Raw genomic sequence first — 13,285 nt, forward strand, 5'->3', positions numbered from 1 at the left:
CTGGAGCTCTGGTGCTGGTCTGCACCAGACCTTATGCCCTGCCCTGGAGAAGTCAGGCAGGCTCTGCCTGCCCACTTGGGACTATGGCTGGGTATCAGTGACAGTGAGCGTTCCAGGCCACAGGTGGCCCTGAGGTCTAGGGTCTGCTCCTGGGCCCTCCCTGTCTTGTTCCTCACAGGTTGGGGAAAGGACCCGGGATAGGGCCGGGCGGCCAGGTGAGTGGGAGGCAGGAGCAGCTCACCCCCTTGGACACGGCCTGGCAGAGGTGCTGCATCCAGTCGGCCATCTCAGCCTCGCTCTCAGCGCTCAGCTCCAGGCAGGGCCGGTCTGCAAGGATGACCTGGAAGGCGTGGGGCCGATCCGTGGTGTTGGACCTCCGGCAGCCACCGCACTGCTCCCCCCTGGGCCAGAGGAGGAGGGTGAAACGGGAGCAGGGGTGGCCCGGGGTGGAAGTCCCGGGGGCTGGCGCAAGGCACGTGCCCGACAGTGGGGCACGCCCGAGGCAATCAGACCCCTCCAGCTCTGGGGAGGGGCGTTAAGCTCCTGGGCAGCCCTGCTCCTTTCTGTGTGACACCTTTATGTCCAGACTCGCCTTGATCCTGCTAGACACCTAAACATGGCCAGGTGAGGGGTGAATCAACTCTTAGCTCCATTCCAGGCTCCTCCAAGTCAGGGTGTGTTCCCAGGTTCCTGCTGTGGGTCCTTTGTTTTCTCCAAGTATGTGTGTGTCCGTCTTCCCCGCCAGGGCAGGAGCTGCCCAGGGAAGGGACCGCCTCCCCTATCAGACCAGATCCTCCCAGGCAAGAAGAAGCCCTTGCTTTCCCGAGAGAGCCTTTGCTCTCCCCACCCTTGGGTCCCTCAGTCCTCAGAGCTGGGCAGGACCCAGGGCACGGCTCAGGGCTGCTGGATGGGGTGGGGCTGAGGGGCACGCTGCGCTGAGAAGAGGGCACGCCAGTTCAAACCAGGGAGCACAGGAGGCCCAGGCCCAGCCGGAACCTTGTGCTCCGGGCAGTGAAGCCAGACCTCGACACCTCCCCAGCCCCACAGCCCGCGACACTCACCCCATGTTCACCGAGAGCAGGGGGGTGACGTCAGTGCGGTCAGGGTACTGGTAGAGGATCCCGTTGCTGCAAGGGGACAGCACGGTGGGTGAGGCCTGACCCAGGAACTGGGGGCCAGGTGGAGCCCAGACCCCTGGGACTCCTTGCAAGCTGGAGCCCTGAACCCCAGAGGGACAGCGGGGAACACCACTCCCACGACACACCAGGGGACAGCTTGGGGCAGGCCCAGCCAAGGTCTCCACCTAAAGCGTTCTGGGTGGGCTTTTGTGGGGCCCAAGGAGGGCTGGCTTCACAGAGAAGCTCTGATATCCTGGGTTATGTCTTCCCAGAACCCTGTGGAGTGGGGAGCCCCCACACCCTGGGCCTTGCTCTTTAGGGACTTGCAGCAAAGAGCTCCCTGCTGGGGACCAGACAGCCCGCCGCTCGGGGCCAAGCCTGGGGCTGGGGCTGCGAGGGCTCCCACCTGAGCACCACGAAGCAGGTCTTCCAGTGCTCCTTGCCCAGGTAGGAGGTGCCCGCCTTGTAATGCAGCACGCCTTCCTTGGTGATGGCACCCTCGAGGGGTGAGCAGTGGCAGGGGGCAGGGCCCAGGGACTCGTCCATGGGGTCCTCCCAGTGCACGAGCCCGTAGAAGCGCACAGTAACGGCGGTCACCTGTGGGGGGGCAGTGGAGAGAGCTGTGAGGTCCGGGTCAGTACCAGAAGTGGCCGCTGAGAGCAAGGACACAGCCCAAGCAGGGAGGGTGACAGAAGAATGCTAAAGACCTCCACCTGTATGTACCTCTTGGCCCTAATACCAGGGCTGGCGTCTCAGGGACAACCCCCCACCCCCAGGTTCTTACCTCGCACTTAGATTCCTGGGCCACAAATTTGGCCAGCGCCAGCTTCTCCATGGTGGCATCTGTCAGGATGCTGGGGTAGGGTGGCTCCCGACAGCCCTTGATCATAGCTGACTTCAAAGAAGCCAAGAAGAACCTGTGCAGGGAGTGGAGTTTGCTGTCAGAAGCCTGGACGCCTCCCCGCAGACGGACAAGGCTTACTGCTGAGGGCTCCAGGCTTGCCGGGGTCACAGCAACCTGGGGGAGGGACCTGGCTGCAACCAGAGCTCAGGGCAGCGATGTGACAGCAGTCTGTGGTCATCCAATGGTGCCTTGGAAAAGACCTAACCATTCCCAGTGGCCAGGGGACCTTGGGTTTTGACAGTGAGGGCAGACTGGGAAGGAAGGCAGCTGGACTTGAATGACAGACAATACACTCTTGTTACGCGCAGCTCCTGTGTTGAAGTCTGTGCAGATACGTCATGGTCCTGCCGTGAGGGCTGTACTTTCTTTCCTGCTGGGGAGCACCTGCCAGACCCCTTCCTCCCTGCAGGTCACCTGGGTTGACCATGAGTCAACCGGTCGGGGTGTCTGTTCATTTCCCTGCCTCTGACCAGACTGCAGCTTCCAAAGGGGACATGTCTCTGTCCTCCACCTCTTTGTACGCAACTTCCCCCACCCCCACCCCTACAGCGGGCGTCCAGGGCATGGCCAAACCAGAGGCCAACGCCGATTCTCCAGCTCGGTGGCGGGCAGGGGGAGTCACTCACTCAGCCAGGGACACATCAGCCGTGTCCAGCAGAAACTGCTTCCTGCGATTGGTGCACACCAGCTTCACCGTCTGCTGGTCCAGGCCCACCTGCCAGAAACCACACCTCGCATGCACACGGGGCTTGGCCGCTGCCTGGCGGGGGGCCGGCCGGGGAGGGAGGAAGCACACCCTGGGGTTGCCACGAGGTAAAGCTCCAGAGGCCTGCGACCCTGGCACGAGTCAGGGAGGGACGGTCACAGATACGGAGGATGAAGAGGCAGAGGAGTCTTCAAGCTTGGCTCTCATCCCCGGCGTCACGTACAGAAGCTGCTCTGTGACGATGAGCAGCCCCCAACCCCGAGGGCCGAGGCAGGGGTGTGTGTGCTCTGCAGCCTGCAGGTGGGCGCCTGAGGAGCCCCACCCTACCACAAACACCCACCGCAGAGCCCAAACTCACCGATACGTAGTCCAGTTCATTGTAGGAAACGGCCTCTTCCACTAGGTATGGCTTTTCGGTGGCCCCTGAGACAGGAGACCCCAATGCGTACTTCTCATGGTGGCCTCTTTCCCCTCCCCCGGAGCCATTTTCTAGGACCCGGCCTGTCTCCAGAAGACCCTGGGCCCACTGATCTGAAAGGACGGGGGTGCTCGTGGGGAGGAGGCCCCGGGATGGCGGCAGCACTGTGTGGGGTGCATCTGCATCACCACTCGGGGTGTGGGGGGCTGGGGGCCAGGGGCGGCGGGCACCTTTCCGGAGCAGGTACACGTAGCAGTCCGTGAGCAGCACGTACAGCAGCTGCAGGGTACCCTCCATGTGCCCCGTGCTCATGCGGACCATCTGTGGGCGGGAGCCAAGCCAGGTCAGGCACTGCGCAGGCCCCCTGCCCACCTCCTGGGGCTGCATGCACCCCCTTCTGAGCAGGCCACCCCCCTGCCCCGCCCTCGCCCGCGCTGTGCTGGCTCTTGTTCGCCCGAGTCCCTGGGACTTACTTTGAAGAGCTGCTCTTCGTTTTCTCGAAACACATGGATCATCAGCAAGAGCAGGTGGTTGTTGTCTACTCTGTGGGGGGGGGGGGGGCGGACGTGGTGGGGGCAAGGCGTCAGGCTGGGGCGGCAGTGGGACAGGGGAGACAGACACACGAGAGGAGTGACAGGCACCGAGAGCGGTGCGCGCAGTTGTCACGGCCCTGCCCCCAACCAGGAGCCAAAACGAGGGAGGGGAGGGTCACACCCCTTCCTACCCCCCAGCCCAGGTTGGGTCTCCCTGAGTTTCTCTTAGTTCATTTGGAGGACAGACACCCAGTGCCCCCCGCTTCCAGGACCGGGAGTGTCTCACGCAAGCAGCAGGGACAGCCTTGCTCACCTGAACTCTGCCGAGTGGGACATCTCAGAAGGACTCCCCTGCCCCTCATCCACCCCAGAGTCCTCAGCGCTGCTCGGACACGGGCTGGGCTGGCCTCGCTTGAGTGGGCAGAGAGCCTCCTGAGTCCCAGGCTCCGGCTCAGGCACAGGCCCCTCCCCGACCGGGGGCAACTGGGTCTTTGGTTCCTGGGTCTCTGGCTCCTGAGCCTCCCCCAGGGTGTCCCCTAGCGGCCGAGGCGCCTCTCCCTCTCCTCCTCCTCCCTCTTCTTCTTGGCCAGCAGCCTCAGGGCTACCAGGAACATGCAGCGGTTGGCCAGGCCCTGCAGCGTCATGGTGGCCGCCACCTGATGTAACAGTGCTTGGACTCTCGACGGTAAAGCGGTAGAAGTCCATTGGGGCCGCAAGCCCCTCACTAAAGTCGCAAAATGGTGGCCTCTCCGGGGTGGTCCCCGGAGAGCCGGACCGAAAGGACTGATCTGGGGGCTCGACGTGGGAGCACCAGGTGCGAGGGTCCAGCTGCCCGTTGAGCTGGTCGATGACCTTACTCAGGGGCCGCCCCAAGCGCTCCATGGAGGTGTCCTTCATTTCGGGGATGAGCAGGCCCATCTGGCTGGGCTCTGAGCGCTCGCCGCTCTCAGCTGCGCTGCCAAGCGCCTCTCCCTTCTCCTGGAGGGAGGCAGAGGCGGGCTCTGGTGAGCCCCGCCCAAGGCCTGGGCTGCTGACACGGCTGTCACCACCCCCCGTCCTGGCCCCGGTGTGCTGGGCAGAGGCCGGGTGATGTGGGCTTGCTTCCTCATCTGCTCTGGCCTTCTTCTTCTTGCCCGTTTTCTTTTTCTTCGTGACCCTAGGACAGAAGTCACGGGGAGAATGAACACCTGAGCACCACGGTGCTGAGGGAAATCAGACAGGCAGGGTCCACAGAGCTGACCCTGCGTCTGTGACCTCTGAGGGCACGGCCAGAGCGTCAGTGGTACCGGGCAGTGCTGGGTGCGGGGCCCCGGGCTGGGGGCAGCAGCCGCGCCGGCCCTGAGATCTCCCCTGTGGCTGGCAGAGGCAGCGGCCAGCCCAGGGGGCATAGACAGCAGCAGCAGCCCAAGGAGACCCCCTAGCAGGTCCTGCGATCGAGCCAGCTGTGCTCTAGGGCACAATAGGCCATGGTCGGTCAGGCCAATGGCGCTCCCAGCAGCCCTTCGCTGAGGACGTGGGCGATGGACCCCTGAGCTGGCCTCACTGCCCATTCGGTGCCATCACGGACAGTTCAACCAAAAACGCACTCAAAGTCTTCTGGCCTCAAACTCTGGTCCCAAGCTGGCTACAGTGGGCCTGGCTACGTGACCCCAGGTCTGAGTGGCTCAGCTGCTCCGGACTCAAACCAGCTTGCAGGGGAGGGACCCCTGGCTCTGAAGGCTGGGGAGCAACTCCCCTGCCTCGGGCCAGCAAGCCCCTGGGGCATCTGAGAGTTTCAAGGGCAGGAGCCAGGGAGGCAGGGAGCCCAGGCGGTCTGGGCCAAGAGTGCCCCAGCTTGTCATCCACCTCCTCCTTCCCTTCCGTGTTCCTGTTGCTCTGACAGAGACTTTTCCTTGAATGAGCCACGCTGAACTAGAACTAGTACAGCTCTGGCTGTGTGGCTCAGTGGATTGAGTGCCGGACTGAGAAGCAGAGGGTCACTGGTTCGATTCTCAGTCAGGGCACATGCTTGGGTTGTGGGCCAGGTTCCCCAGTGTAGGCAACCACACATTGATATTTCTCTCCTTCTCTTTCTCTCTCCCTTCCCCTCTGTCTAAAAATAAATCAATAAAAATCTTAAAAAAAATAGAATTAGTACGAATCTCAGAAATTGTGCACCGACATCCAAGAACTCCCGTGGAAAGAAGTCCTGTTTGAAGGTGCTTTCCAGTCCTGGATGGACCCCACGCCCCAGCGGCCCCAGAGCCAGCACTGCTGTGGCCTTGCCTCTCACCTCCTGGGCCCCCTACTCCTCCCGCTCAAAGCACTACCGAGGAAGGAAGGGGACTTGGTCCCCAGGAAGACGCCCAACTGCCTGAGTGGACAAAAAGGGATGCTAGCAGTGGACAGAACGGGCGCCAGGAAGCCCACCTATCCTCCCCCCGCCCCCCCGCAGCCCCTACTGACCTGATGACCTCGAGCTCCGTGCAGGCATCCGGTGGTTCTGGGGTGCGGGACTCCACCTTTTCCTGGAAGGTGGTATGCACGGGAGTAGTGTCAGAGGAGGAGACGGGCTCTGCCTGGTCCTCATTGAAGGGGTTGTGGCGCTGGGTGGGACTCCTGGCAGAAGCTTTGCTGCTGGGCAGGTCCGAGGCGGTGGATCGGGGGCCGCTGACAGTGTCGGTGAGGTCTCCATCTGGGAGGGGAGGAAGCAGGTGACAACCCATCAGACGCCGTCTGGGGCCCCCAGGCCCCCAAAGCCTTACCTCACGGGGGAGGCAGGAGAGCTCCTCCTGGGGAAACCCAACTGGGGCAGCCCCATTTCCAGGGTAGAAGCCCCGACCCAATAGGATATGGGATTTATGCTTTAAGAGCAATTGAGAGGGGCCAGCATCATCACCACCAGCAGCCCTGAGAGCTACAGCGGTTTGGCCAAATTTGAGATAAGAGCTCCAGGGTGGAGCCCCTTGAGGATGGGGTCCTTGAAGCCCAGGAGGAGGTGGGCCACACGCCTCTCAAGTTAACCTCGGAGCCCTCCATCAGAGGGCGTTAAAGGGGTGCCCAGCTGCCCCTTTGGCCCCTAAGGCACCAGCAGGGCTGAGGTACCGGTGGTCCTGAGGGGCCCCCTCAGAGGCAGGTAAAAAGGAACAGAAGGGAGACCAGGGGTCAGAGAAAATGAGGGGTGCATAGTGGAGGGCAGAGGCTGAGAGGACAGGGTAGGGAGCCCAATGGGTGAGGAGCCAGGGGAAGGGCAGAGAGCCGGAGCCGGAGCACAGGAGAGAGAACGAGATGCGAAGGGGACAAGAAGGTGTGCGGAGTGGCTGCCCCCCAACAGGTGCCTCGTGGGCCTTTCTTTGGGCAACAGCTTCTCTCCCTGACAACTCCAGCACACTCCAGGCCAGGAGGTCCAGGTGCCCCTTTATGGGGGTTGCTGAGGACTCCATTTCATTCGACCCTCAGCTTGCACACTGGTCCACTCTCACCGTGGACCACCCTAAGGAGAAGCCAGGTGGGGGGTGATGCTGCCCCCCCCAGAGCAGAGCTGGTTTTCCGCACCCACACACCCAGACCATTGAAACAGGGTGTGGAGAGGAGGGAGCACCAGCAGAAAAGGCAGAGGGGGCATTTATCTGGTGACAGATGGGAGCCGCCCATGCGGAGAATTGAGGCCCGGCAGGTGGAACAGTCTGGGTGGGGGTTAATGGCAAGGGACTCCAGCTGTTCACACTTCATTGGCCACCTTTTCCACACCTGACTGGCCACTACCTGCCCAGGAGACATGGCAAGCATGCTCCCCACCCTCAGCCTCATCTGGAAGGGCCACCTGCTGTCAGCTTCCTAGTGGATCTCGGAAACCACCGGCAGCTGTCTGCTGACATAGCACATCAATGTACTTTTTAAAAAGTACATTGTCTTTTAATGGCAGGACAAAGGAGGGGACCAAGCAATCGCCAGCTCTGCCTGAAAAACACTGGCGATAGATGAGACTTTCTTCTGAGGTCCTGGGACCCCAGAGCCTTAGTTCTCAGATGCAGAAAACCTTGCCCTTCCGTCTCAAAGGAGGTTCCTGCAAAGCCCATGCGATCTTTGTTCTGGCCCCTGGAGATGTGCCATTGCCACGGGCGGTGAATCCGAGAGGTAAGCGAGCAGACCGCCGGACGTGGTGGGTGTCAGGCTGGGGTACCCACCTGTCCTATAAGTGAGCTAAGGACCATGGAACGCCCACCCCAACCCCCACCCCGGGGCCCAGAGTTTGGAGTCGCCCCTATGTCCTGCTTTTCTCCGGTCTAAGGAGAAGACCAAGGCTCCCCTGGTGAGCGGCCAGAGTGGGCTCAGGACCTCCCGGGAGCTCGAGGCGCTCACAAGCAGGACACCACTGCCGGGATGCACCTCGCCCTGCCCTGGCGCCCTCACCCGGCCTGGCAAGCAGGGTGGCTGTGCAGTTAGTTCTCAGGCCACAGGGTCCCCTCAGGGCTGCAGGGGGAGGTCAGGCCCTGCTTGTCAAGCAACTGCAACAGGCAATGAGTAGCAGGGTCAGGAGGGGGTTAGTTGTTAGAGCCAGAGGGGGATGTCAGTGCCCAGCGTGTCCACTGCAAGAAGAGAGGCGGAGAGGATGATGATGTCACGATGGAATTCTGGATTTCAGGGTAACCTTAACGAAGACCCGGACCCTCTGACGCTATCTCCTGGCCTGATGACCGAATTTATATTTCCCCAGTGCCATCTCACTTCCCTCCAACTTGAGCGACTGCAAGTGCATGTTACTCGGAAAAAGGCCATCTGCCGTCCATCACTCAGAGATCACGATTCTGCTAATGAGGGGCCAGCTCCAGGGCAGTGGGGGGCACCTGCTCCTCCTCCTTCAGAGGCTGGCCTCCCAGCCCACCCTGGGCAGAAGGGGCCCCCAGGGCAAGAGGGTCTTTAATACAGGGGTCTGGTTATGGCCTTAGATTTAAGGAGGAAGCATTAACCTTCCCAGAAACATGCCTTGTGCTCTGAGTAATCACAGGAATGTAGAAACCAGCTTCACAAATTTTCACAAGCCCAGAAGTCGAATACAGGGCAGGAAAAATGCCCGAGCACTACTGCCACCTAGTGGACACCGAGTTTATTTTAATTCGCCTTAAAACTTGGAATCTCCCGGTAGGAAGTTTCACGTGTACCTGGGCAATTTCCCTTATTTAGACCGCCATCTCATTCAGATCTCAAACTCATCCAAAACTATCCAAGAGGAAGTCATTAGGAATGGACTGGAGGAATCAACCCTTTTGCCTTCGCTTCTTGATGTTTCTGACACAGAAACTCATCTGGCCTACAGGAATGTATAACCCACACATTCAAAGGCATCAGTTTCCAGCACAGGTCTCCGCTTGCCGGGTCAGGCCGCCAGTGCCCCACACACTGGCGATGCCCTACGTACATCCAGCATGTGGACGTGCATCAGAATCAGGAAGGGGGCCCTGCGTGTCCCTGAAAAGCAGTCACTTAGTGACTCTACGAGGACCCTGCATAGAGGCAGGAGTCCTGCCTTGAGAGAAGGGATTTTCCTACGGCTAAAGGGCGAGGTTTCCTAGGGCAGAATTCCATCTGTTAGAACACCAACCCTGGCTTCAATGCGATCATCGACATTACTATAAACAACGAGCTGAATTTGAATCATGCAGCAAGCCTGGCACGGAGACATTGCAAAACCAGGAAAGGAGGGTAACGGCAGACTCTGTCCCACCTTCCCAGTCTGTGCTGGGTACAGACGGCACTGCTGGAAACACATCTCCAAAATCATAATCTACGAAAACGGGGACAAAACTGAGGTTAGAAACAGGCAGTGGAAGGAGAGGGAGGGTGGGGGCAACGGGGTGGGAGCATGGGAGAAAACCAGAGGAAAAAATTAAACTTCCTACATTTTATCTACCAACCAGCCTCAGAGGAACTTATTAGGACCCAGCCGCTTCAGCTCAGGCGCTGGCTCAGTGGCCTCTGACCAGCTAGGAAGACGCCCGGGGGGCAGAGAAGAACGTGGGCCCACCTGCACCCTACCTTCCTCTCTATCCCGTGCCTCCCTTGCCTCCACTCGCAGCAGCTGAGAGGTGGGGCCTGCTCCCTCCAGGCCCATCCCCCTGACTCCTCTGAGGCAGCCCAGGAGCCCAACCCCAGGGGGCTGAGCGCTTTCTTCTGCTTGCACAAGGAGCAATGCAAGTCTTGCTAACAACAGGGCTGAGAGTAACCGCCCTCTCCTGGCAACATGGCCCAAGGCACAGTTAGAAATAAAGAAAAAGGCCGTCTCAACACTGATGCAATTCCAGGGAGTCCCTGGGGACTGGACTGCACTTGGTCCCCCTGCCCCAGAGGTGAGGTGGGGCCCGGGGATGAAGACGTCTGGTTTCCCACTCGAGATGAAGATGGGGAAACAGCCAGTTTTAAAACAAATGCAGAGGCCCAAGTTCTGAATGGGACCAGGCTGTTCTGGTAAGTTTTTGATCAAGACAACCAAATGACATCTGGATGTGGTGACACCGTTTCTGGCGCAATGGGTACGACTGTCGCTGATACACTGGCAGGTGCAGGGGGACCTGGAAACCAAATGGACTCCCGAGGAACGGCGGCAGGTTTCCCTCTAAACTTGGTCTCCATCTGGCTTTCTTCTCTCTCCAGAAGTTCCTTCGCCTCTTTCTGCCTAGAATCTAGGGTCGGACGTCCCCTGGGGGCAGGCGACGCTCATCCCTGCAGTGACAGGGTTTCCAGGTCACACTGCTAACCCCTCCTCACTCAGAAAACCGACCCCAGGCACGTGGCAGTACCTTCTGGGAAAGGGTCTAACATTCATAAGATTTTTGGCTTTTTGTCTCCAGAATCAGTGTTTTGGTCACCAAAGGGACTCAGAGAAATTGAAGATCTGGGAAACAGCTGACCCTGTTTAACTTCAATTTTAACCACTGGACCAAAACCAGCCGAGAAAGATGTCACCCAGCCAGGGGCAAGCGGCTCCAGAGTCAGGGTCACAGTGGAAGCGGGGCTGCTTCGTGCCCCCGGGGCCACTCACCCTCACTAGACGGGGCGATGGCACTGTCGTCCCACTCCAGGTTGGTGGAGGTGACGGAGTTGAAGGAGTTGAGGGACAGGCTGTCCGAGCCATGGACCGAGCTGGGAAGGCGGTCTTCAAAGTCCAGCAGGTACTGGGGTTTGTAGTAGTCGGGCATGTAGGGGGCCAGGTCTAAATAGGGGGCGTCCTGAGGAGAGAGTGGAAAAGGCAGGTTTGGGTGGCGGGAGGCCTTGGGCCAAAACAAGGGCTTGGGACGGCAGAGTCCAGGGCCGGGAGCCACGGATCTGCGGTCACTCCCTCCCCATGCTGGTTTTTCTTTGGGAAGCCAATGGGCTTAAAGTACTAAATTCAGAAACAAGCTGGTAAAGAGAGTAATGTGCACGGCCGTGGCTCTCACAGCTGGCCTTGAGGCCAACGGAGGTGACAGAACCCGAACTACGCATTCTAAACCTTCCTTGACCTCTTACTATCACAGCTGCTCATTTCCCTAATCTCTAGTACTTTCCAGTGGCTAAGTTCCTTTTCAGTCTGTGCTGATGGGGAAGGGGCCCGGGAAGGTGATGCGATTAGGCCGGGGCAGCCGCACCCCCTTCATGAGCCGGAGTCTGAGAGGCGCTTTGGGCCCCTCTGGCTCGTTCTGGGCCAGCACCAGATTTCTCTAGTGCATGACAGTGCGGGACGCACCACGTGAGGAGGACACAGGGGAATATGGAGCTGGTGACAACTCCGGGACCCCAGGAGGCACAGGGATGAATTTGCCTTGTCCCTCTCAAACGCGCCTGTCCTGACCGTCAAGGAGAGTACCTCAGCGCTAAAACACGCCAGGCAGTGCGGCCCCTCTCCGAGTCGGGACAGAGATGGGAAGGTGTCCGCTGATGCAGGAAGCCTGGCCTTAAGCCGAGAGAGAATCACCCCCTTCCACTCACTCTCACTGTGCGAACCACGGACGCTGCTCTCACCTGCATAAACGCCTAGCAGGCTCCCTGGACAGTGCAACCCCATGCCCACCCTGCCCACCCCTCTGCTGGCGGGCAGCGAGAGCCAGGGTGTCTCACCAGATCCAGGTCAAATCGAATGAACTCCAGCCCAGACACCAAGGTCAGGAAGAGAGTCAGGTGATCGTGGCTGCAGACCAGGGCATTCCTGTGAGACGCGAGGAGGGACGATGGAGTTCTGGGTCTGGTTGCCAGCTTGGCCCTACCTCACCAACACGCAGGCCGTGCTGAAATGTGACATGTGACACCCCTGCTCCCTGAGGGCACCCAGCTGGAGGCAGCCCTTACCCGCCCCTTCGCAGCATTCTCCCCCAGGTTTGGGGCCACACAGCACTTTAGTGCCAGTGCCCTCAGATACGGGACCTGCAGCACCGGGCCACCTGGCTCACAGCAGCTGCTACAGACACTCCGATCCTGCAGCAACCCCGGAAAAGGGTGCACACTCTAGTGGGGCCTGAGGCCTGGAGAGAGAACCGGGCAGAAGCAGAGCGCCAAACTACTGAGCACGAGCCCGGCTGCAGCCCCGGAACTCCTGGCAAAGGCTGTCCCAGGCGAGGCCCTAACGGCCCTGCGGCCATCACTGACGTGCCCTCGGCAGGCAATGCCAGGTGAAGCCTCTGATGTGGCACACCGTGGTGTCTGCACGTGACAACAGTCTTTGGGACTTTGCTCAAGGGCAGCGCTGGGGCTGCCTGAGACTGAGCAGACACTCACTTGACGTAGTACTTATGTAGCAGGCCCAGGTTCTCCTGGAACAGCCGCAGGTAGCTCTCCAGGGAGTTCTCGTTGAGGGCCAAGTACAGCCAGGCCCGGCCTGCAAACAAGGGCAGGAGTAACTGTGGGAAGGTCTGTCAGGAGCTGGCTTTTTTGCCAAGGAAGGGCAGAAAGAAAAGAAAAAGCAACTGAGGGGACCACGCACTCCAACAGCCTTCTTTTTTTTTTTTAAGATTTTATTTATTTTTAGAGAGAAGGGAAGGGAGGGAGGAGGGAGAGCAATATTGATCGAAGAGAGATACATTGATCAGTTGCCTCTCACACACCCCCACCTGGGGTCCTGGCCCACAACTCAGGCATGTGCCCTAACTGGGAATCGAACCAGTGACCTTTCAGTTCACAGGCTAGCACTCAGTCCACTGAGCCATGCCAGCCAGGGTTCCAAAAGCCTTCTTATTGGAATGCCATAAGCCCTGAAATCTTTATTTCCCTCGTCAGCCTGTGGCCTGTGGCTGCCCAGGAAGCTCTGACACAGAGGGCAGGTTGCAAACTTCGGGTGGGATGATAAATGCAGAGATTCTGATAATCCTGCAGGCTAACTCCGATCCTCACTCAGGGAGGGATGCGAGACCCGTCATGCACCGGGTCTGGGACTCGCCAGAGTCTGGTTCTCTTCAGTGTCTCCTTCTCCGCCCCGCCCCCACCCCGCCCCAGGATGCTCCGATAACCTGCCTTGTGCAGGGAGAAGAGGGGCCTCAGGGAGAGCACTGGCACTTGAGCGCCCACTGCCTCTGGATATCACGAGGGAATCAGCCTCCAGGGCTGAGCAGGAGGCCACACCTGAGCCCCGAGCTGCCCACAGGGAGGGCAGAGCTGGTC

At 59.9% G+C, this 13,285-nt stretch overlaps 1 protein-coding gene across 2 annotated transcripts in view; it reads right to left on the bottom strand.

The window, feature by feature from the left end:
• Positions 1 to 13,285, bottom strand: part of PLEKHM2 (pleckstrin homology and RUN domain containing M2) — a 38,925-nt gene that overhangs the window by 1,947 nt on the left and 23,693 nt on the right. Inside the window, exons 4-17 of one of the 2 annotated variants that reach the window (XR_005066342.1) lie at positions 12,407 to 12,506; positions 11,753 to 11,840; positions 10,698 to 10,884; positions 9,384 to 9,443; positions 6,125 to 6,353; positions 3,993 to 4,835; positions 3,620 to 3,689; positions 3,377 to 3,467; positions 3,087 to 3,151; positions 2,649 to 2,737; positions 1,903 to 2,035; positions 1,525 to 1,715; positions 1,062 to 1,127; positions 242 to 340 (exon numbers count right to left, since the gene is read on the bottom strand). Coding sequence is in view for 1 of the 2 variants with exons in the window: in XM_037045150.1 (XP_036901045.1) it covers positions 242 to 401; positions 1,062 to 1,127; positions 1,525 to 1,715; positions 1,903 to 2,035; positions 2,649 to 2,737; positions 3,087 to 3,151; positions 3,377 to 3,467; positions 3,620 to 3,689; positions 3,993 to 4,835; positions 6,125 to 6,353; positions 9,384 to 9,443; positions 10,698 to 10,884; positions 11,753 to 11,840; positions 12,407 to 12,506 (2,372 nt within the window). In the remaining variant the exon portion in view is untranslated. Of the gene's footprint in view, positions 1 to 241; positions 402 to 1,061; positions 1,128 to 1,524; positions 1,716 to 1,902; positions 2,036 to 2,648; positions 2,738 to 3,086; positions 3,152 to 3,376; positions 3,468 to 3,619; positions 3,690 to 3,992; positions 4,836 to 6,124; positions 6,354 to 9,383; positions 9,444 to 10,697; positions 10,885 to 11,752; positions 11,841 to 12,406; positions 12,507 to 13,285 lie in introns of both variants that reach the window. The other variant, XM_037045150.1, reaches the window with a different exon arrangement.

This window comes from Sturnira hondurensis, unplaced genomic scaffold (genome assembly GCF_014824575.4).
Source record: "Sturnira hondurensis isolate 20B ecotype Veracruz unplaced genomic scaffold, ASM1482457v3 Scaffold0004257, whole genome shotgun sequence".
Taxonomy (NCBI): Eukaryota; Metazoa; Chordata; class Mammalia; order Chiroptera; family Phyllostomidae; genus Sturnira; species Sturnira hondurensis.